The sequence below is a fragment of the Venturia canescens genome, chromosome 6 (genome assembly GCF_019457755.1).
Source record: "Venturia canescens isolate UGA chromosome 6, ASM1945775v1, whole genome shotgun sequence".
In the NCBI taxonomy this organism is placed as follows: Eukaryota; Metazoa; Arthropoda; class Insecta; order Hymenoptera; family Ichneumonidae; genus Venturia; species Venturia canescens.
The window spans coordinates 10,543,676-10,568,058 of NC_057426.1; the positions used below are offsets into that span (position 1 = coordinate 10,543,676).

Here is a 24,383-nt window from a genome sequence, read left to right on the forward strand (position 1 = left end):
TTCTATTGTAACTTGTGTAAAACAAAAAGGCTGCGCTTTTATCGATCAATTTTTTTTCTCAATTCTATTGCCAATTCAATTTTCGAAATCATTGATAATCAAAGCAGGAAAATATTGCGGGGATTCGAACACTGGTTAAAAAAATTATTTCCTTCCATTATGAAACAGCGACGTGTGTCGGTTTATTAATATTATAAATTATACTCATCACAATTACAATAAGATGAATAGTAAATGCGTTCCCTTCGCGTACTTTTGAAACCATCGTGAATCGTGATAAGATTTTTGGCACGGTCGCAAGTTCAGAAAAAAATTACATTCCAAATAGACTTCGGTACTTATCACGATTTGACATTTCGCACTGTATAATTTCAAGAAGGCAAGAAAAAAATTGTTCAAATAAAAACAAAAATTGATTAATAATATTTTCATCTTCTTTTTCTTCAAAAAGTTCGAAAGAACGAATTCAATGGGCGATTGTGAATTTTCATTGTTTCTCGTAACCCAAACTATGAAAAATTTTTCGCCTCCCGTTTCAATAGAAAATTTCTCATTACGAATTTGTAGCTATTTTCGGTCTGATTGTCGTGTTGAAATAATTCATCCGATTACTGCTCCATGACACTGAGTCATAGCAATTGCGCGATGGGTGGCTCTCACAGCGTGTGTTGCAGCCTGCAAGAAGCATCAAAATTCTTAGAATTTTCCTCTGTTTTGGATCACTAATGAGAAGAATTGAAAATCGATTTTTTTCGGAAGCAAAAAGCTTAACATTTCTTGGAAAATAATAAAAAAAAAAAATCGCAGAGAAAGAAAAATCTGCAGAAAATCGTATTTTTCCAATAAATTTTCGAATCACCTTAAATTTTCTTCGGGCATTGAATTCTCGAAGATGTTGCGCGACTTCGTGCATGGAATGTTTCGCAGTTTTTTCACCTCGGATCCAAGAATTAGTGAGTAAATCGGCCGCCGTTGGTCTCTCGTTCGGGGATTGGCGCATTAGCTGAAATTTAGAAGATTCGTTGGAAGCCCCTAAAGTTTTTTCTTTCAAAACATGCCACGGATTCGTGTCGAATAAAAATACAATAATTGCCGGCAATTAAACTGAGCTGTTGTAAAAGTAATTTTTCATCAAAGCGCGCCCCGCGATCGGTCGCCGGTCCTCTAGCGAATGAAACGTCGTAAAAGCTTATAAATCTATTATTTCTCTGATAATACCTGAGTTACGAGGCGTTTTGATTCTTCGGTTTTGTCGTCCCAGTACGGAGACGGAAACATTTCGGCGGCTTTTCGAAATGGTTCGAAACCGCAGAGCCTTCAAGGGACGTTAAAATAGTTTTTTTTTTTTTTATTTTTTATTAATTAACCATTGAAATTAGGTGAAATTCGTTATTTTTTTTTTGTTTTTTGATTATTTAATAATTGTCTTACATTATGTAAAGAACGATCCCGAGACTCCAAATATCTGATGAAGGAGCAGCTTCCCCGGTCGATATCACTTCGGGTGCTGAGAATGAGATCAAGAAACGTCAATTCTCCACGAACAGGTCTAACCCTGACAGAGATTTTGCTCAAAATCGTCATTTTTACGCTGAAACTTGTCAACTTTTACTGCATCACACTATTTCCTGGATTCGTCAACATTGAAAGAGCTCTTTGACCGTTTCAGTTTCTTTTTTTTTCATCCCAACTAAGGATTACGGGCTCGAAAATTTATTTCTTCATTGTATTTCGATAAAGATTTTTGTCGTGATGTTAAAAGCGTGCAGTAAAACGCACGTTTCAAGACCAAAAATGCCCACTTTTTGATTTTTCAAACCAACGAGATCGTGGCTGCAACTGGATTTTGACATTTAAGGTAGTTCATGCACGAAACTATCTTCTTAACAAAGTCTCGAAATTTACACAAAGTTTAATACTTTATATTCTTGGTGCATTTTCTTTCGTATTTTCCCCTTGCCCTCTCTAATGCGATTTTTTACATAAAAAACCATAGTATTTTGGCCAGGGACGAGTGAAATTTTGGGCTCAGTTAGCGATGGATCCCCGCGATTAATTAATGGCTCGTTATTTCATTCCCTAAAAGATAAGTTGAAAAAACGTATTTACGATTTCGAATTAATAACTCTGACATAAATTTGAAGTGATTATATCTTTAATTGAGGAGTAAAAAATCGATCCAATTTAGGCACCCATGGAATACGATCCTTAGGGCATGATCCACCTTAAACCGTTCATAAGACTCACCGCAATATAACATTTTGTAGGAATTTAATGATCTGTTTGTCGTCTCACTTCCGGCCAAGAGTAACCTCGAATCTTCGTTTTCATTCGCATAAAGGAGTTTCTCTGGTCTCAAATTCCCGTGGCAGAGTCCCATCGAGTGTACGTACTGAAAGTATGAACAATGGCGAGTGAATTCGCAGTTGAATCAACGCAGATTTCGTGTCAGGCCAATCAACAGTATTTCCGTTAACCTCGAGGGCTGCTGCAGCATCTCGCACAGCGTTCGCCGCATCCCGCTCCGAATAACCGCCCCTCGATGCCAATCTCTCGAGGAGTTCACCACCCGCGGCGAGGTCCTCGATCACGAATATTCGTAAATCATCCTCGTAAACTTCTTTTACAGACACCTGTGATAAAAATCATCTTCGATCAAACTATATCCAATGGATCTAAAAAAACAGCGATTGCAAGAAAATACAAGCAAGAATCGTAGGCGCATAAATCTGCCTGAAAGCTAAAAAATACCGAGGCAACTCTCCGAATTCGTTTGATTAAAAAACTGAGTTTCAATCACGTTCATTCGCCCGGATTTGAGTTGTAATCAAATATTGACACCGCGAACAGAAGTGATTTCAATGGAATATCCAAAATAACCGTGAAGCCACAAGAGTTTACGTAATTTTTAAAATCTGTTACCGAATTTTCGCACACGATTCAAGTGACCTCGCAATCGAGGTTGAGAAGAGCATTCGCGTCGCAATATGCCCGCGGATGTTTGTTCGATGGAGTGACGATCTTACGGAGCTGAAGGACTAACGATCACGACGTCACCCGTTTGAGCACTCCTCATTCTATATGTACGTTCCTATGACACGGTTATACGCGAAGGATTATAACGCGGTGTTTTCGTGCAAAACAGACCGTCAATTTTGGATACAGCAGTCGCGATTCGAAAATAATTTTAACAAATTTTCATGCTCATTTCTACAAACTCGTTTACCCGGATAATTTGATGGATTTTCTAGTCCCAAAACGACTGGTTTTATATAATAATAAAAAAAAAAGATCTTTTGGCTTTTACTCACTATGTTATCGTGACGTAATTTCAGAAGAGCTTGCAATTTCCTGCTGGTATCAGCCTCCTTCAACCTGGTCTGTAAACGCAATCAAAGCTCCCAGTTGATTAAAGCGTTCGCCGTGAATTTAATGAACCGAATTAGTTGGCCTAGTAAACGATGATTGTGCCATCGATGGGCAATTAAAACTGAGCAAGCCGCGTTTTCACACTTGGATTAATTGCACACATCGGGAAAACCGTAATCGTTAATAATTCTCGATTGTCCGAAAAATTGGAGGGCAAATGAGGAGAAAAACAAAACAGTTTTACCAGAGTGAAATAATGAATTGAAATATAAAAAGATGTCGCCTCAACACTGACGATTTTACCTTTGGCATAATTTTGCAAGCGTACTTCTTCCTGCCCTTGTGCAGACAACTGTGCACTGTCGATGTCAAGCCTCTGGGGGAAAAGAATAAAAAAATTACACGTACGTATATGCACTCGCGTTTATATGGAACAAGCGCGAAGAATGCAGCTGGCGCGGATCGTGGATGCATTTCCGGTGTAACGACTGCAAAAGCCGGAGTACACGCCTTGCCTCGCTGCAGTCATGAAACTAATTCTATTTCATCCATTCGACAAAACACGATGCACTCGAACTCCGAGTGCAACCAACTGCCTCGAAATTTGACATGCAAGTACTATTTCGACCAAATGTTACATCCTTTGTTACCACGTAACATGTAATGCTTATAACATTGTTACGAAATGGAGAATGCTCGGTTGATTATACTTCGTTTGAGAAAATCCTGGGAAGGCTTTACTCCATTGGAAGCAAAATTTTGTTCAAATATTCGAACACTCCACCGGAACGTCATTTTGAGTATTGGATCAGTCATTATGCGTCGGAAAAAACGGGTTAGAAACGTTAGAAATGCAAATTAGCTGAGACGGCTCTAAATTTTGGATGTGGCGTGGGGGGAAGGCTAGAAAAACTTGACTTCAAATTGTCGTCCAAGAATTCCTATGTGTATTTTCCGGCATCTTGAAAAAAGGGTTAAATTCAGTTTTTCAAAGAAAATTTTTAGAAAATCCGTTGGGGCAGTCTCTTAATTTTTGTTTTTCAAGTTCAAATTTTCAGGGTTGACTCGACCCTGAGTGCTAACTGTGTTTGTTGCAACACCGGAAAATCAATAATTTTTATCATCATTTTGCACTAAGATTGAAAAGAAATATTAAAGTCGTTGGCGCCGTCTCTAAACATTTTTTTCGGAAAGAATGACTTTGCGACTACGGGAAAAAAGAAAATAAGCAAAAGACAAATTTCACTTCCAAAATTTTCGACTTTTTCGATCGCTATCTCAATAACCATGGAAGATAGATGAAAAATTTACAGGACTGAAATTCTAGAGCGTGAAAAAAGCAACAAAAAAGTATTGCATTAAAATTATCGTATCTCAACGGAGAACCGAGTTATTGTAAAAAAACTGAATTTAACCATTTTTTCAAAATGGCGGAAAATCCACACAAGAAATCTTGGTCGACAATTTGAGGTTAAACTTGGAATGCAATATTTATTTGAGCCAGAGCAAATCAAGCGCGTGTGAATCGCCCAAATTTTCGTTTGAGCTGACGAATATCATTTCCTTTTCTGCGAATACGTTGATCAGACAAAAATTTTCTCGAATCACCGGATTTTATTTCCAAGTGTATTTTAGCGATGTAGTTTCGAGCATTAATTGTGAAAACTCACCTGCCGATTATATCGCCGAGAATGTATTCGTTATGAAAAGAACCTTTCGTCACATGAACCAGCCAGTCGTTCTCGTTTTCCATCACGCGTTATCACGATTATCGTGTCTCTAATTTTCACCTGTCAATGACGTAAATCGACCGCCATGAGCGGCAATTAATCATCGTATTGAAATAGATTTCATTAGAAATGGAAGCTCGCGTGCGATGTTTTCATCGTCGCGCGGAATCCACTTTGTCAATGATAATTTGAATCGACCTTCGCGGAGGAATCAATATTTTCGATAGTCTTTAAATACGAACTCGATTTTATCCGGTAAAAGTGAGACTGAAATATATAAAAAGGCAGAGGAAGAAGCAGATCATTAAATTATCGGACCGGAAAAATCGGAAATTTCTGTCTACCGGTTTCGTTCGTATTTCGATTATTTTTACTCGACGAATATTATTCCCTTTTATTTGCATACGAAGTGGTTTCGACGAGGCGTAATTCGAGTTCGTTTCGTTAGGAAAATTTGCTCGAGAAATTTTCAAACTTTTTCCCCGCTTTACTTTCATTTGCTGAGGGCGTTTTCCGCTTTATTTTCCCATCGAATCCGTCCGTCTCTTTTAATCAGATGCAATTTTTAGTGTACTCGATTCTCGATTACTTTCAGTTACTGTTTTCCTCAACGAGCGGTTCGCCAGCGAATGTTTTTCATTGTTTTCCATCGCATTTTAATATCTTGGAATTCGATTTACTCCGATTTCGTCATTTTATACCGCCGGTTGGCATCGACCGTGCTGAAAGTCATTGAACTTTGATAGCGTCCGTGGCCCGCGAGAAAACTTCGAAACCGGTGATTTGCAACGATTTTATTACAAGTCTGTTTCTGGCGAGGGAATCTTGGAATAGTGCGCGGAGGGATCGTAAAACGATTATGAACTCCGAATCACGTCGGAATTGTGTCGCTGAACAAAATTTCTTTAATCGAATTAAGGCACGACGAGAAATCCTTTAGCACAATCGAGTCGATCGAAAATATCGAAGCCCCGTTGGGGATTGTAAAACTTTAAAATATCCATCTCTGAATAATCAAACGAACGACGTCGATTTTTAAATATAAACTCATTAAAAGGCTGTAATTACCAGTTGCTCACTACGTCCGAAACAATCCCAGCTCGTCTGCTGTCATAACACAGAAAATAAAACTGAGCAGGAGTCTCAACAATCCGATGGAAAATCCAATATCAAATGTCTCGTGTTCAACTTTTTCGTTTCTTCTCGACCGACTGTTTACGGACGCTTCATAATGCGAGTAAAAAAGCCTGTTAAAAAATAGCAAAAATTCAATTAGAATTGGAGATCCCTCTCGTTCCACTATCCACCTTTGTCTCCGGATTTAACTGGCGTATCGGGTTAGCTACCTCGCGATGTTTTGTTCGTAAACGACTGACGCGTACTGACTGCTCCCGAGTATCTCGTTGAATGTCGAAGACTACGGATTATCACGATCGTGCCGGTGTGCAATAATCTTACGAGGCTCTATATCTGTATATTTAAATACATGGGAGAGAGTATATTTGAGTGAATTTCCAATCGGATTGGAACCGTTTGGAATATCGTATGCTTTGTAACGCCCCTGGAGAAGGCTTGCTAGCGAACTACGGCGAGGGTATTCGTTCGTTTGGCATTGATACCTTAAACCGTGGATCCTCCGATAAGGAGAGTACAACGAGAGGGGATTAAAAATTGTTCACATATTGCGATAGTGGTCGGAGAGGAGAGAAAAGTCGCGCATTCAAATGAAATTTTTCACAAAGTTTTGCACACCAATATCGGGAGACTGCTGGGACTGGAGGGACGACAATTTTGAATATTGGGAGAGAAGAATAATCTTTGGTCGTTAGGAAAAAATGAAAGCTGGTTGGGCAACCGACGTGATGCGAGTGCGAAAGATAACTGCGTCAACGACTGAACGAACGAGGCGGAACAAGTGTTTCAAAAGTGGCCAACTTCGGGGCTCTGGGCCGACGTTTTTGTTGTCGAAAATTGGCACTATTTCTTATATGAGTTTGAAATATTACGGAGAGGGGATGGAGAACCCCACAAGAGCTGAGAATCGGACGTTTGGCAGGGAAAACTTGCTGTTCCACTCGATCCAACTGGTCTAAATAAATGTCTGTCAGTTTGTCTTTATTTTATGTATGCTCGTATCGTTTTATCGCGTGCACAACACCTCGGGAAAGCTATTAATAATCGCTCAGCGATTCATTGTCTTGAGATAAAAGCTCACATTTTTTCTCGCGTTTTTTGACAAATTTTTATTTTCGTTTATCTGAAAATTCTTATACGTCACTCTCCCGGTGATGACCCATTTGAGGAAAATATATTTCAAACATTTGGGTCGAATCAATATGGAAATATGGAAGAGAGAAGACTTCGAACGTTTGTAAAGGTCGTTGACAAATGTCATTGCAAAGGTCGCTTGTGCGCAACGAAAAACATTTCTGGAAAATCCACAGCCGAATATGAATTTTAATCCTACTTTAGTAAAACGTATTTCAAACGTTTTTTCCCCCTCAAAATGTCGTGGTGGTTCTCCTTTAGAATGGATTTGCCTCGATTGAGGTTTCATGGAGTTCCATTTCGATTCATCACACGAAACTGAATTCGAAGTCTTTGAAGATTTTTCCTGAATTCTGAAAGTTACTAACCGAATCACGCGAGAGTCTATTTCGAGACTTTATGCCTGTAACTAAAAAATGATCGAAAACACATTTTTCGATCGTAAACTTTCTGAGGTTGATTGCAAATTTCCAGAGACTCTCGAGTGCAGCATTTGTTGTTGTTTTTTTTTTTTTTTTTTTTTTTTTTTCATGATCGAGCTCGCCGCAAAAGTGCATCGCATAAAGTCCGAGAAAATGTATTGCACATGAGCGCTATTGACGTGTTTGACGATATATTGGATGCAGAACCGCGCGTGATGTAAAATTCGTGGCATTTTTATCGTCACGAAAGAAGATAAACGAACGAGACTTTTTCTGCGAGCGAAACGTGCACTCGAAAGAAATCTGTTCTTCTTGCACTTCGTACACGAATTTTCTTATCGATTGTGCACTCTTAACGATAATAACAACAATCGATAATGCTCGCTTTAACGCTTGGGAAATGCTGCGATATTAATTTCTACTCCAATCAACGTTCGTGCTAATTATTCGATCAATTGATATTGCTGATGGCGGTTTCGGTGTGGTCCTTTGACATTTTCGAATATCTGGCATCGAATAGCGTTCATTCGATCAGCAATAAACCACGGGAAAGCTAGCTTTAAGCTCAATTGGAATAAATGTGGGAAGAAAGTGATGAGACGAGTCGATTTTCATTCGTCGTTGTGACGAACAATGAAATTTTTCAATCTGAAATATTCACATTTTTCGATTTGAAATTTTTAAATTTTTCGATTTTTATAATCTCGCGAAGTTCTGTCATGAAAATTGAGCTGTACGACGAGCACGCATTGTCAATTGACTATGAACGATCGTACGAAAGTTTCTATTCCCATTGGACATTATTTTTCATCGCACAACTCGCTACGCCGATTTTTTCCACTAGTCTTTGTATCAAAGCACACACATACGCTTCGCGTTTGTAGATTGACGTTGAAAACATTACGAGACCTGATAAATTCGCTGCTCACGGCCTTGGCCAGCCTCGAGTGTAAAATCTGCTCTCCCGTACCGAGCAGTGGTTTGTCATGAAAATTGGGGTCAATGTTGTGCCGGAAACGCTCGTTTAAAAGTTGACCGTAACTATAGAACGAAACGCGAGGGCAGTCTGCGCCGAGAGGAGCAAAAAAAACGTGTGCGTGGAATCGCAAATCCGAAATTTTCGATAAAGTACAAAAAAACCATTTTTCTCTATTCTTTCCTTCGAAAATCACGAAAAAGACGGGCTAATGCTTTCTATAATGAGGAAAGAAAATTTTTAACAAAAAAAGAACTCTCTTATGGAATAATAGTTTTTTATTTCCCTTGAGCAATCGAGTCTTGTCACGCGCGAACGTAAAGCAACGATACAATCAGCGGTTCGGGTCATTGAATTGTCTCCGTTGTTTGAAAGAAGCTGAAAATGCATCTCGCGAGAAGAAGACACGTCGGGTTAAACGAACGATGAACCCGCCGCTGCGAGAATCAAGATTATATCGCACGTACATCCGTTTGATGAATTTATCAAATAGGAAAATGCTACACACGTATTTAGTGCGAATACATGGAATAATAATCCGAGAATTATGAGCGCGATATTTCGTTGACGTAATGAACCTATTCACGTGACATACAGATATGAATTTTCGTATTTTTAAATGAAATATTTTTGGGAATAAGTATTTTACTGTTGCTGCGTCATCCTTTCGTTTTTTCTACTCTCGATTTTTAATTCCTTACGATGGAACAGCGATTTATTGGCTGTTATAACTGTCAAGAAGAATTTCTGATACGCAGAAGTTTTGAATTCAAATTAACTGTCGGAGAAAAAACATCTCAACGTTCAACTTGTTTTTAGGAATTTGAAAAGACTCGGTTTGTCAGCATCTAAGATTGAGTGTTCCCAACGTCTTCATTTGAATCGACGGAGATTCGTGGGAGAGAGCATCTCCGACGAGTCACTTGCAATTTTAGTGATAGCGTGTTGAAAAAATTAATATTTCCGAACATGGTGATTGGACGAGTGTTAAAAATCATCGTAAAATAACTCGATAACTTCAAGCTTTTAGTTCGAGTCGTAAAAACTTGGTAGTAAAAGAACTCTGCGTCCGATGCCTCGTAAAACGTGCGCGGTAAACGCGACGTTCGTTCTCTTCTTGCGCTAAGCTTCGACTTGCGAAAGCTTGTACATTAAAATTGCATGAAAACGCAGCTGGACGATCGGAAATCTCGAGCAGACGATCGCCTCTATCGAACCAACGATCGCGTTTCGACGCCGGCTAATAATGCCACGTATCACGAGCTCGGAAATTTGGCAAACCTCCCGAAAACTCGCCTCCCTCTTCCGCCTCTATCTTACGCAACCTCGAGACAAACGTTCCGAGATGTTATTCGCATCGATTCATTTTCAAAGCTCACAAGTAACCCGTTCATAGAAATACCGAAAAAATTTCATCTCGAATTTCGTTTAAATTCCATCGGCTTTTTATACTCCACAGTTTTTACTTATTCCGATTTGCATCGTCAATATCACCGATTTGCAGATTAATGGAACAGCGAAAATCTCAGGTCGAGCGACTCCACGCTACTCCATTTTGCTTTGAAAAAGAAAAATATGTGGTTGCGTCGTTGCCGTCCCGGAGATTTCATCTTTTGACGCAATTCGAGAGTGCTGGCAAACTCCAAAAAACAAGTTATGTACAAATTTATCCGTTCGTTTTGGTTTGTACAGTGCACAACCGAAGTTTCTCAGCCAAAATTCCTGCGGTATCGGAGTTCCAGAACTCCAGAACGATTCGACAGTTTTTGACAGTTATAAAGAAAGCTCGCCGGGGCACAAAATATTCTCTGACAAATAGAAAATATTTTTTCCCCGTTACATCAATGAGTTCAATCATTTATCATGTGACAATTCCACCAAGTTTTTTCATTTCGCGGCCTCTTCGGCAGCTCCTTTTGACTGATTTATCAAAAAAATAGAAAATCCCAACTCCGTAAATGATTCTACACTCGAGCATCATTCGAGCTCGTTCGAACAAGTCCATTTACTTTGTCGCCGACGATAATGAAAAAACAGTTCATACTCGTGAAGTTTCTCTCAAATCGCAACGGGGCTGAAACATCGGAGGCTGTAAAACAATTTCACGGCGATTCAAGTTCGCGGTGAGAAAGGATTTTAGCTTAGGAGATAGAGGAGAAAGTGAGTGCGCGGCGTCGCCGCGAAGCAAAGAGCTGCGTCGAAAAATAGAAGAGCTTTTGGCCCGCGTCTGAAAAGGTGGCGCCAAGATTGCATAACCCCGCTCCATAATGTTCAGCAACGCGATATTTTATCACGCATATAAGCAAGTCTGCTGTAGCACTCAGATGCGTGCACCTTCAGACCAAAAATATACGTGTGCGAAGCTGGAGAGAGATTTTTCCTTATTTGAGATCCACATCTGTGCAGAAAATTCTGTGCTAAGCGCAGATCCACATTGAGTTTTTCCTTATTTCACAATTCAAAATTTTTCATGGTGGACGTTTGCGACAGACTTAATTATTTCTTTCCGTTCCAGTCATTCTATCCTCCGGGACTTCCAAATCTCGTAATTTCTCGTTGAACGATATTTTTTCGCAAAATTTGGTGACCCAATTTTGAGTTACCAGGGGTCGTAATTTTAGGTAATTTTGGTGCTCGTAGTTCGCGAATATTTTAATCACTTGAACCTGCCGATTTGTCACGGAAATAATAATCGAAGCGGAGATAACTTGACAAAAAATGAAATGACAATAAAAATTCGTTTAAGCGTAGAATATCTCTGACGCAAAAGTGAATGCACGTCATAGAAAGTTGAAGCGCAGAACGCTGCTGTGGAACAACGTACGTTGACTCTTGGCGGTTAAAAGATGAAATGCAACGTTGATGGAGAAGTTGTACACGTAAACGTCGACGATAATTGATAAACAAGGCGACTCTGTGTTGAGTCATTCGAGCTTGTTAATTGATACATTTGAATAAATACGAAGATTCGATAAAATGCTCATTTCCTGTATTTCTCGATGTAAACATGTCGCAATTGACGAGGCACATAAAATCATTTTACTCGGATTTATATATCAATCACGTTTCTCATCTGCGATAATCAGAAAGCAACAAAAAAACAATAAATCAAATGCTCGACGAGAAATTAATTGCACTTAAAGATTGTAATTCAAACGAATGCATTTTTAAATCGGTTTTCAATTCATATTCGACAGGCGACGAGCCTTTAGGAGGAAATATATTTCAAAGATAACACGATTCGGCCAGTGGGCTGTCAGCGTTTCTATTTTTTTGAGTACAATGCCAAATTTTGTACAGAATTCTTCAGCATTTTGTTTCTCGTGCACTTGGTCGTTGCCTCATTCGCGGTGGCCTGCAGTTATTTATCGCTTTTTCACAGGCAGTAAAAGCAAAGCTTGGATAAAAATAAAACGTCAATATCTCGAGAGAACCACAATAGCAGACTCGGAAACGTTCAAAGTAATGAAAATTAAGTTATCAAACGATCGTTTTGAAGTGTTAAAATAATCTTTTGCTCCGACTGCACAACGCGTGCTAATAAAAAACGAGCGTTGGGCGCCACTTTTGAATGTAAAATGCAAGTATAAATTGGCCGAAGTGGTTTCTACATTTAATGATAAATTTCTTAAACTTCTTGGCAACGAGAAACCACTGCGTCTGTTCAAGAGCATGTTACAGAACTGGAAGATAAATACGCATCGAGGTAAATGCCAAATTTCGTGTACTCGGCTTATTAATAAGGACGGAAAACGAGATAAAAATGAAATGAAAATATTTCTCGTTACAATTGTGTCTTTTGTCACATATTCCACAGAACGTTTGATTCTTTTTTCATTAGGTGACTAAAGAAAATGGACTTTAAAGACGGATTTGTTTTTCGTTGTGCTCCGCGTGTCGATTGGGCATTCGATTCGCTGGTCGCAACGCTTACAGTACTTTTTTTCTCGCATATTTCGCAACAATCTCGCGATTACCTTCGCTCTTCGCTCGATTCGCACGTTCGCGTTTTATGGGAAAAGGAAGAAAAAATACTGATGAGCGATCTCGCGCCAACGTTTTTGTTAATCAAAGTCTCGAAGAGTTTGTTCAGTGAATAAAAAATGGTCAATTTAGTCGCCAAAGTTGTGGCGCCGATTGCGACGCACATGACGTCGTCTCTTGAAACACGTGGCGCAACATTTTTCTCTCACGATCGATGAAACGTCGCACATTCGTCTATGAGCCGCACACATGTTCGCTGGCACGATACTGTCCTTGCAACCTTCGGATCAAAACAAAATAAGGATAAATAACGCCCGCTCGTCGTCGCGAGTCGTTACTCGTAATCGAACATTCATTTTCACATATAAGTATGACGATTCCGAGCTACTGTTTTGTGTTTCGTCGTGCAGCGAGAAAATCATTTTTTGCACGATTCATTTGAACCGTTTTCATGTGCAAATATTATTTTAATAAAAGGCAGAAGTATTGGTTTGAAAAGTAATGAATGAAAACTCAAAAGTAGCTTGGAAACGTGAATTGAAATTCATCCATTTGCGTGCATTTTATTATCATTCCTACAGACTGAATTGAATTTCGATCATTTGTTTCGTTCTTCAGTACAATTGATACTTCTTGAAACGTTTTTTTCTTTTGAGCTAAATAAATAAGTGACGTACTCGAAAATTCGATTACGAAAATACCGAAAATCTGAAGGTTTTTTTTCCCGAGGCTTTTTCGCGTGAGAAAAAGAAGATTGGGCGAGAGAGGAAAATATTTACCGGGTTTCTCGTCACCACAGGGCCGTCTGTAGTGACATCGTCTCGCCTCGAGAGGTTTTCTGTCCGATAAACAATCTTCCGAGGGTAATAACGTCGTTCTATCGCGACAAGTTACTTCGCGCGCTTTAACACCAATTTTTGTCGCGCATGTCGCGTTGCAAGGTCCCCATTTTCCTGTGGGGCAAACGGAAAAAAATTCTCATAAATCTAAATGTTTTGTGTTCTCAACCTCTACGATTTCATGGAACGTTCGGAATTCTGAGAGTTTCGGTGGAACGATGAAACAAATTTTGGAGTAAACGAAATATTTACAGCATTCTATCTCCTTGAATAAGGTGACAGTCAGTTTTGGATTTTGTGCTTTTCAATCTGAACGGATTAGGAAACTCAGAGAAACCGTTCACGAACCATTTTGGAAGTTTGACGAACTTTGCCATTCTTTTTCACGATTCCCGTTAAGAATTGTTGGCTTACAGGAGAAAAAGATTTTTTTACACAACGAAGAAAAAAGGCGTCTCACGGATTGTCGGTAAATCTTTAGGAACTTTTCGTTGTGGCCGTTGAAAATTATTGTCTTGCACAAATAAATAAATTACTGGAGAATTTTCTAGAGTATTTATTCACCGAAATGAGAGTAGAAAAGAAAATTTCATAGAAGAGCGGGAAAGAGCGTCACTGATAATTATGAATTTTAACCTGTGACCCATTTTTCTCCCCGGCAATCTTCGATCGCTGGAGGTCGATCATCGAGATTACAATCGCTGGGAATGGAGCACGAAACTTTTCGGCTTCTTTTTCCGTAAATACAGTGACTCCATTTGGAGACGATCCACTTCGATTTCGTGTTGTACATCGAGTTGTCAGGATTCTCGTCGACGACGTTATCGAATTCGAGAATTTCCGGTTCTTCGGTCGCGTTTACGTCGACGATCGTCACGCCGTCGTTCGAGCTTATGTTGTAGAACGAGGCGTCTTTGTTGTCGGCGTAAACGATCATTGGCACTTCCGTCGATGGACCGCAAGCTGGCAGGTTCGGACAGGGACCAGCTTCTTCCGGTTTCGAAGCTTTGTCGCAGTCCCGATCCGGCAGGGCTAGATCCGAACCGTCCGAATCCTTGCCCGAAGATACGCACATCACCGATCTTTTGCGGAGCGCGTTTTCACCGCAGGTTACAGGACACATTTGCCAAGGTCCTACCCACCATCTAAAAATTCAACGAACCCTTTTACCGCTTTAAACCGATATTTTTATTGACAATCACTTTTTTTTCATAATCCAATTTTCGGCGATGCATTTTTTTCAGAGTTAAAAAAAGACGTTTTTTTACATTTAAATTTAATATAATTCATTTAACTCAATTCATTTTTTTTTTTATTATTAAATTGAAATAAAAATTAATAAATGAGAAAATTAAATTAAAATAATATTTATAAATTAATTACACTGAATTCAAATCTGAAACGAGTTTCTTTTATGGATCCGAAGGTTGATCGATTCGGCGAACTATAAAGTCGTCACTATATGAGCGATTCAATGGAAAAAACAAATTCATGTAATTTTGAGACAAAATTTTGATATTTCGATTAATTTATCGGGCGACGGTTGAAAAAAATTGAAAAAGTCATCAATTTTTACAGAAAGCATGGATTTATGAAAATAGCGAAGCAAGATTTGGGAATCAAAAGTCGATGAACTCGTTTTCGTTTGTCTTTTCGAAAATTTGTTAATCGACCATTTATAATCTGCCAGAGTTAATCGAATTTCACATCCAGATAATAAAAAAATTACGAACAAAAGATTTTAATGAAACTTGTTGAATTTTCGATCTTTAAGGCTCGAACCACTGCCTTTTTTACCTTGCCGGACATGGGTTTTTGTTGCATTCTCGTAGACGAAATTCCGGTTTGTCTTTTCTGTCACAGAATGAATCTTCGACGACGCCGCTCTTCCGTTCGTGGCAGAGTGCATGGGAAGTTTGAGTCCCACCCCCGCAAGTGACTGTGCACAGCGACCAGTCGGATAGAACCCAGGAGTATTCTGGAGCACGATCCGGTTCCTCTTTAGGTACGGTGTACTCGTAACGAAGACCAAAGTTGCGATAATGACCTCGGTATATCAGCTTTTCGAAAATAAAACAAACGTTCACGAATAGTCAATCATATTCAATATTCACTTGATAAAAATTCCAAAAAAAATGCATTAAAACGTGTCCTAGTTTGAGTATGAATAAAAATGAAAATTGACCTTAAAAAATGATGAAATCGACGATATTCGAGGCTCTCTTTATACAAAAGCTTTCAAAAAATTGTCCTTTTTTTGTTCACTCACATAAACGACAACATCTTCCCTGATTGGACCAGGAATCCTAATCTTTTCTTTGTCGTGATCTCGTTCGTAAAGAGCTGGTGTACCAGCGACCTCGTACTCGCCTGCCAAGGTGATCTGCCTGTCGCAAATAAATAAAAAATCAGTAGTAATATCAAATTAATGAGAAGCCTTAATTTCCTCGTGGCAAAATCGATCCTGCTTGTATTTGTACGCACCGTTTTCCATTGAGGAAATACTTGTTGGAATTCGGGACTCCAATTCCGATGTAGTTTTTGCTATTGCCGACTTCTTCGATTTTAATGTTTCGCGATCCCGTTGGTATTACGATCACTTCGCGATAACCCGGGCCCTCGTTCTTGTCGTAAACTCCACTCGTAGTTTCACATTGTGTACCGTCACCGTGACAAATTCCACAACGATCCTCGGTCGCATCGGAATCCACGGTCCAGTCACAACCTACTTTCTACCAATTTCGAAAGTTCCATTATATGTTATTAGTTTACATCAATCCGGTTGATTCGTCAGAGCATAAACCGTTGGTTTTTACATTCGCCAAAATTATTTTCATCTTTTGTCCTTCTGATCATTTTACTTTTTAACGATCCCCGTTCACGCATCCAATTTTTTGAGAACATTTTTTTCTTATTCGAAACAGAACATCAAATTTTGATTGAACGTCTAATAGCCAGAATCTATTTCTTAAGGTAGATCATGCTCGAAGGATTGTATTTTATCGGTGTCTAAATTCGATCGATTTTTTACTCCCTAATTAAATCACTTTGAATTAATGTCAGAGTTATTAATTCGAAATTGTACATACATTTTTTCAACTTATCTTTTAGCGAAAGAAATAACGAGCCATTAATTAATCGGGGATCCATCGCACTGCCTGAACCCAAAATTTCATTCGTCCCTGGCTAAAATACTATAGTTTTTATGTAAAAAATCGCATTAGAGAGAGCGAAGGGAAAAGACAAAGGGAAATGGATCAAGAAAAAAGTGTCAATAAAAAGATAGAAGGCTACGACAGGAATGGGCTAAGCTAAGAAGAAACAAAATGCCGAGGTTGTACGCGACGAGTGCTCGTTATCATGCAATTTCGTTCAATCTTCAACGTAAAATATTTGTATTATTAAAAACTTTAAACTCTGTGTAAATTTCAAGGCTTTCTTAAGAAAATCGTGTCGTGCATGAACTACCTTAAATCCATTTTTGGCAAGACCATGAATTCATATAATTTCAATTGTTTTATAAAAAAAATTCATAATTGACGGGTGTGTAATTTTCATTTAGTTTTGATTTGTTAATAGAAGCATCAATTATTTTAACACCTTTGTGTAGGCTCTTGATTTTTTTCCATTTTATGAAATTTTCGTCAATACATGGTCGAGGGTTTTTATAAAAGAAACAACGAGAGTTAAACTTTATTGAGGAATACGCGAAATTTTTTTGTCAAAAAGAATATTTGGATGGATTCCGACTCTTTTGTTGAATTTTCATTCGGAAAAATGGATCGGAGGTTCAATATATGATTACTATGGAACTCATATCTTACTCGGCAAATTCCAGCGATGCACATATCGCGCGTACCAACATTGCAGGGAGTGCCATCGAGCGCAGCCTCGCCCCATGGAACTATGACACTCTCGTCAGTATCGGTACAGTAAAGCTCGCAAGGTTCAGCTTGAAATCAATGTTCCATGAAAACTTTTAATTAACGTTTCTCATTAGTGAACAGGAAGAAGAATATTTGTTTTCGAAAAATGAGGAAAAGAGTTCGAGGATGTAATATCAAGATTGAAAGTCCGCGGCCAGGCCTTTTACGAATACAGTTTCATGAGAAAGAAAATTATCTTCTAATATTAAATTTTTCTTTTCAATACTTAGCGTCAAGACCCGCGTCTCTAGATGAGTCTGCGTCAAAGATAAGCTCCGATACTTTGTCATAACACCATACTTTAATAAAACCTTTGAATTACATTTAAAAAATGGCACTCACGTGCACAAACGCATCTGAATAAAATGTGGAGCTTTCGTATTCGCCAATTTTGATAAAAAGGGAACTAAAAAATGGAAAATTCAGTAAAAATTGGTGAACCGAATGTGAAACGTACACTTGCTCAGAAAATTATATGCTGCAATAACTTCAAATTATTAGAGTAAGCATAATTACTCTGATCGAAGTAGGGCAACCACGTGTAATTTTTGCCTTTGTATTCCTTGCCATCGTATTCGCTGCACTGGACGCTTCTGAAACTGGGCATTCCTTCGGGACAGGATTGAGTGTTGCAAATCTTGTATCGTCGTCGTTCACCGATACAAAATTTACCGCCGTGTGCTGGCTCGGGATGATCGCATTTTCTTTCAACGATCGAGACACCTGCCCCACAACTTCGTGAACACTCGCTCCAACTACCCCATTCACCCCAACCACCGTCGATTTCTAAGGGATGGTCGACTATGGGCACGCACTCTTGATTCTGACACCACTAAAAGTAGTTCAAGCTCAATGAAAATCCCTCGAAACAATTGCGTCGAAGACGTTTTCATTCACGATTTAAAGTTTTCAATCAAAACCGTCTTTTTTTCGGTGAAAAAAAATTTATTAAAAATTTGTCTATTTTCTGTGAATCTGCATTCAGAATAGAGAGTCGAAGTAAAACGTAAAAATTGTAATTGAAATTCCACGATGTTCCGTTGCTGAACGATTATTTGAATTCCCTGCCTGAAATGAATTCGAGACTATGAACCGTGTAAACGTTGGAATTTGAGGTGTTTTTATCGTCATTTTTTTTCTAAACAATATTTTGAAAATCCCCTACGCAATGCGATTGCTAATAAAATATATTTTTAGAATCTTTTTGGTTTTTGACCCGAGATGTTCCATTTTTGAGATTTGTTGTCAACGCCGATTTAAGGGGCGTCATTTTCAACACGCCATTGTACAAAAAAATACCAAGAAAAAAAATTAAAAAAAAAAAAAAAACATTTTCCAGTACTTCTGAGTGTGTAAAAAATGTGTACAAGGTTTTATTTAAATCCTACCAACCAATTTTTATTTATAAAATGAACGAAAAGCAGCTAGAATTGGAACGTTTACACTGTTCATAGCCCTGAAGTAGTGAAATTGAGCTGACGAATATTCATTGTTTCAACGTTGAAGGAATGCCAGGGTTTTTAACCATTTGACAGTTAATAATTGTAATCGATTTAAGTGAAATAGAATCAAGTTTGTCGTACCATGTGTTTGCCACAATGGGTTCCAGGAGCAGCGGGGTGCAGCATCGTAGTACAAGAACCATCAACGATGCACCAGAGTTTCGAACATATCTGCGAAAAACCCGAGAAAACGAATGACCACGATTGCTATAAATGATATTCCAATTGCTTGCAAAGTGGAAAAGCTCGTTCAACTTTATAAAAATTGATTGTAATACAAAATCATATTTGGAATACTGCCAAGTGATAATTTAGCAGTATTGGCATGATCCAAATGTACCTCGTGAAGTGGCGAACAAACTGATGCTTCGCGAACGCCAAATTGGAGTCTACACTGATGTTCAGCGTTGTACATAGCACCGGGGGGTAGATCGGGATATGCGTAGTCGTTGTCAGCTGGTTCGTCTTCGAGACACTCGCCTTTACCTTGACTGAAGTTCGCCGCATTATCATATAAATATACTAATAAATTTCTCTGATTTTATATTTCAAAACGCTTCATAATAATATAAACTCACTACGAAAACAAATGATACAATTTCAAATAATTCCTTTTTTTGAGAGTTTCAGAAAACTACTTTCAGTTTTCAATTGAGGGCTTTTGATGGGCGGAAAAATTAAAAATTGTATCATTAGATATTATTCAATCAAGTACAAGTCTGAAGAATATTCTCACCAAATTTCATAAAGATTGGAGCATTAGATTCGTAGTTACGGGTATTTGAACCGACTGCTCGATGCGCGCGGTCGCCTAATACTTGAATCTTTAAATGCGATTATTTCAGAATTGTATTTTTTGAAAAATACCTTTGCGAGGGACACGATTACTAAAAAACTATTAATCCGATCCATACGAAATTTATACCACTTATTTATTATAATAATGACTAGGGCCTGGACGAATGATTCAATATTTTGTTGGAATAAAAAATTTTAACAAAAAAACCGAAAATTTAGCACCTCGAAAATGAATTCTTTGTTAAAACTGTCGCTAATTTTTTTTAATCAAAATTTTTACAAATCCTTCGTCCAGGCTCAAACTATTATTATAATAAATAAATGGTATACATTTGGGATGAATCGGATTAGTAGTTTTTTAGTTATCATAGCAACGGACGCTCAAAAAAAGGTGCTACTGGAATGCAGCTGGAGTTGGGCCATTTTGAGAAATTTTTCGATGAAAAAAAATGTACAAGTACATGAACATATGTACTAATGAATGTCGTTCATAATTTTTCAATAAACATTTATTTTCTTGACGAAAAAAATCAAGAAAATCACGTTTTTTCGCCCACTCCAGGTGCATATAAGGCCTTAATTACATGAAATTGAAAATTAGTTGTGACTAACTCAAGAAAATTGGTGATGTCTCGTCTCGAGCACCTCGACCATGCAACTCCGACAGTATCGACCTCGAAGGTTGGGGTCATCACGTGGAGAGTGTCACCATCGCGTTTGCTGCATCCAATTTTATCGGTGTCGTGATACATGCCGAAGCTAGGATGAAGGAACGTCCGGAGAAGATTATGAGAAAAGCGAACTTAAAATGAACACAATGATTTTCAGAAATAACTGACGCGAGCCGTTCCATGATGACCAAAACGTTCAAACGTATTGACGAACACACGAATACGAATGCAATTTTCAAGAGAAATCGTGAGTGAAGGGACGAAAAAACGATTGACCAGACTCACTTGTGCCCCAATTCGTGAGTGATAGTGTGAGCCAAAGTGATGCCATTGTCCTCATTGACGCTGCAGCTGCGATCGGGTTGACACATACCAGCAACATGAGCGACACCTAAGGTGCTACACGGGGTATTGGCTCTGGAGCAAATATCTTCCCTGGTGACGAGTATCGCAACATCGTGATGGTTGGGATGAGAATCGTCGCCAGGATTCATTTTTTGTTGCCATTTGCAGAAATTGTAGAGAGTCTTGTCAGCGTTAATAGTGATATTCAGTCCTTGCTGAACAATCGTTAAAGAATAAAGAGTAGAAATAAACAATTGGTTCGGAGATTTCGATGTTGAGAATTTAACGCTCGCGGGTTTTCAGTCACAAATTCTGTATATTCTTCGATGCGATCAAAGTCTGCTTATTTGTCAGGACATTGAAGTGTCTGAGACTCAAAAGAAGAATTAACCAGCAGACACCACACTCCCTTTGAGGCCACACACTCATCACACTGGTGCAAATTTGCACTTGGACTTCTCAAAACGTTTTTATTTCATCGAGTGATCGATTGCCATAATTTAAAAAATTGAAAAATCAAATTTTTATTGTAGAAAAATGGGCAAATTGAAGAAAGGAATTTTGAAGTTCTGGAAACTTGAACTTTTCGTAGGTGCAAATTTGCACGAGGGTCGTGTCTGCGGGTTAAAGATTCTTCAAATGCCGTTTCTCATCGACATCGGGAATATAATTAGGAAGAAATAAAGTTGAGCGAAGGAAACCAGCGTGTCCGTTTGAAAGCATTTGTACACGGGTATCCTTGAATAAGATTGCATCGACAGTGGAAATAAAATAATCGTCTTTAAATGTTTCATTGAAGAAGGTTTGACGCCATTTTGAATTCCAATTATCAAGAAGCGTGACGCCATTTAGTGACGTGTGTGTAATGTCTACGTATCTACCTCAGCCTCGTCCTCCTCCATTAGAATAATTCTCACAACGACGACGTTGATGAAATTACCGATCGTCGGATCGTGGTAGAGGGACGACACCATGTTCATAATGGTCAAGAGGTAAGTCTCGACGTCGCCATCCTGATGAAAAGCCATCATACTCGTGTCAGCAACAACGAGTGCTTCAACGTGTCGGGCACGACTTATCGAGCGTTTGGAGCGTTGCCAAGATCTCTGCTGTCTTGTCTGGTGTTTTCGACGACCGCGACCTTGAACTTGCACGAGACCGGGCTGCGTCTGCCATTCGAGACGCGTCTCCGTGAGACGTCGTGGTTCTGTGAAAGTGAAAAAAGGCAAAGTCGCTTACGGTTGAAGATTCTCTTGGAGTCATTCATTCATTGTCAATGAGCTCTGTAAAACAGGAAGTTGGTGGATCATCTATTCTGTCTATGTTCTTGAGTCAACATCTGGGCACCCTGTTGAATTTTTTAAGTAGATAATGCCACGGTGCAAGTTACTGCTTGGAAAAAAGACACGAGATATTTATTCCAATGTGTTCCATGACCCTGAATTTTCGATTGCGCCTCTAGCCCATGGAAACAGTTTCTGCGACAACTACAATACGCCTCTAAAGCTAACCAATCAGTTACGATTTTATTTCTAATGCAACGGCTCAACAGTATTGAGCCAGAAGCCACTACCGCTCAATCGGAGTTGGTTTTGTTGCAAATTTTCGAGGTTATGTGGGATTAGGTACGATTTTGTGCGAGCACTTGCAAAGCCACTCTGAAAGTATCACGTTGCCGTGTCCATAATTCGTGATAAGGCTAGATCGACCTTTAGGCTGGTGCAGCACGCTGGAAAACTTGTTGTAATACACGGGCAGTCGGTTTCGTTTAACTGGCAAACTTTTTCGCATTGATTTTTTTGTTACTGGCCACAGATAAATAAGGAGCGATCAGGTTGAATAAAAGGACTATGGAATATCGGCTAGTGGATAGCTTGTGCGAGAGGCGAGAGAGGAGAAGGTCGATGATTTATGCAGATTGCAGCTCGATTGCCGAGCCTACAATTAAGATTTCATTTACCATCGCTGATGAATCGTTCCGGCAAAGGCCATACGAGCTTCATTCCTACCGAACGATATTCATTGTCCTTAATAACAGAGGTGAGAGAGAAGGGCCGACCCAAAGAGATGAGACCCAGCTCCGTTAATCCTTTTTACGTCTTCCCATTTTATTTTATTTTACTTTATGCTTTTTTAATCTCCTTTCGTTATTCCGCTCTGCTCTTAGACATAAACCGAAAGAAACCCGGCGGGCCAACGCACATAAATACCTCTCCTCGACCCGCGTGCTCGCTCGTCTCGCCGTCTCGAATTCCCGATCATTTTATTCATCGCCCAGCTACCTGACACCCGTATGATTTTCACGTGTGCTCCCCGTCGAAGCAATTAAGAAACATCTCCGCTCTTTCAAAGCCCAATTATACGGTGCGACTATGCCAACGAACGCGAGGAAACGAGAATGAGAGAGAATCCTCAACGCTTCATTATCACTCAATAACTAAGTCATCCAAACGATTTGTCCTGCTACTATCGAAGCTACCAGTCCTGCCAGGTATTTACCATATCAAGAGACTCGGTAGAGTCTCGGGACAAGTACATTGACAGCCCTGTCGTCTGCTGGCCCGAGACTCTCGCCGAGACTATACTTTCTCTGAATAAAACGATTCGCCGTGGTGGGGGTAAAATTGGCATGTGATTTTATTGAATTACGAAGCTCAGGAGCCATTTAACAACTTGAAAATTGAAGTTTAAGCCAATTGAGTAATTCTCTTTCGATTCCGCCCTAAATCAGCATGATCGGTGGCGTATTTGCTGAGAAAAAACTTTGCACGGGCTCAAGATTATGCAAAAGTTACCAATACATTCAAGAATTTATGCGTCTGTATTTATAAACACCATCAAAGGCACTTTGATGCTCTCGAGTTTCTGATTCGTTGGATCTGACGACATCCATTTTTAGACGTTGTGATTGGTTGTTGAAATTAGTTGTTGATGATTGGAAATCTGACGTCAACTTCAGAACGTAGCACACGGCGCAGCACAGCTGGTAACAGCAGTCATAAATTCGACCGATATACATATATAATATGTACAAACCATGTGTCAGTTTTTGATCGTATGAACAGAATTTCGACATTACGAAGTGCGTGCGGGATCAATAAAAAAATAATTTTCGTCATCTAAAGAAGTGCATATTACTATTTATTTTGTTATTTGTGATATATTAAACCGGTATCAAAGCGGCCGCGTAAATGTAGTCTGTGATGTGTGTATGAAAAAGAATATAAAAAATGCGTGATGCATATATGTCAACGAAACTTTTCAAGATTTCATTATTTCGTTCGATTGGAAATAAGTGTTGACTGAAATAATCCTTCAATTAAACCAGAGTACGAGAAATATTGTCCAGTGCGAATATATTGTCAGTGGCGTGGTTATATATCATGTGTACATAGGTTATATATACGAATAAATAAAACAAAAATACACGCAACTGTTAGAATGATATTAGAAACTTTAATTGAATAAATGTTTTCTAATTTATTTCTTGTGTCGTCATTATTTTTAAACATCCCCATATTTTGCTTGATATTCAGTTTGGCTCTGCCCTCTC

At 39.0% G+C, this 24,383-nt stretch overlaps 2 protein-coding genes across 6 annotated transcripts in view; both read right to left on the reverse strand.

Moving 5' to 3' along the window:
• Positions 1-157: 157 nt before the first annotated feature.
• LOC122412141 (calcium/calmodulin-dependent protein kinase type IV-like) lies at positions 158-7,038 on the reverse strand. 4 transcript variants are annotated; one of them, XM_043421471.1, is made up of 12 exons: positions 6,719-7,038; positions 6,446-6,569; positions 6,168-6,346; positions 5,040-5,159; positions 3,673-3,745; positions 3,312-3,380; positions 2,478-2,633; positions 2,248-2,392; positions 1,432-1,507; positions 1,219-1,315; positions 860-1,003; positions 158-675 (listed from the first exon to the last, which is right to left on the reverse strand). In XM_043421471.1, exons 4-12 carry the CDS (start codon positions 5,120-5,122, stop codon positions 601-603), a joined length of 918 nt encoding a protein of 305 aa, XP_043277406.1. In that variant the 5' UTR covers positions 5,123-5,159; positions 6,168-6,346; positions 6,446-6,569; positions 6,719-7,038; the 3' UTR covers positions 158-600. The 4 variants fall into 4 exon arrangements, with proteins under 4 accessions (XP_043277406.1, XP_043277405.1, XP_043277407.1 ...); XM_043421470.1 differs by having other exon boundaries at positions 6,446-7,038; XM_043421472.1 differs by having other exon boundaries at positions 6,407-7,038.
• Positions 7,039-11,732: 4,694 nt separating this feature from the next.
• Positions 11,733-24,383, reverse strand: part of LOC122412235 (A disintegrin and metalloproteinase with thrombospondin motifs 7-like) — a 72,776-nt gene continuing 60,125 nt past the window's right edge. For both annotated transcript variants that reach the window (XM_043421655.1, XM_043421656.1), the window contains 13 exons: positions 21,712-22,037; positions 20,771-21,045; positions 20,427-20,573; positions 19,357-19,507; positions 19,098-19,187; positions 18,031-18,346; positions 17,413-17,540; positions 16,073-16,320; positions 15,858-15,975; positions 15,386-15,648; positions 14,225-14,733; positions 13,529-13,702; positions 11,733-13,029 (listed from right to left, as the gene is read on the reverse strand). In XM_043421655.1, the coding sequence (XP_043277590.1) occupies positions 12,878-13,029; positions 13,529-13,702; positions 14,225-14,733; positions 15,386-15,648; positions 15,858-15,975; positions 16,073-16,320; positions 17,413-17,540; positions 18,031-18,346; positions 19,098-19,187; positions 19,357-19,507; positions 20,427-20,573; positions 20,771-21,045; positions 21,712-22,037 (2,897 nt within the window). In that variant the 3' untranslated portion in view covers positions 11,733-12,877. The remainder of the gene's footprint in view (positions 13,030-13,528; positions 13,703-14,224; positions 14,734-15,385; positions 15,649-15,857; positions 15,976-16,072; positions 16,321-17,412; positions 17,541-18,030; positions 18,347-19,097; positions 19,188-19,356; positions 19,508-20,426; positions 20,574-20,770; positions 21,046-21,711; positions 22,038-24,383) is intronic.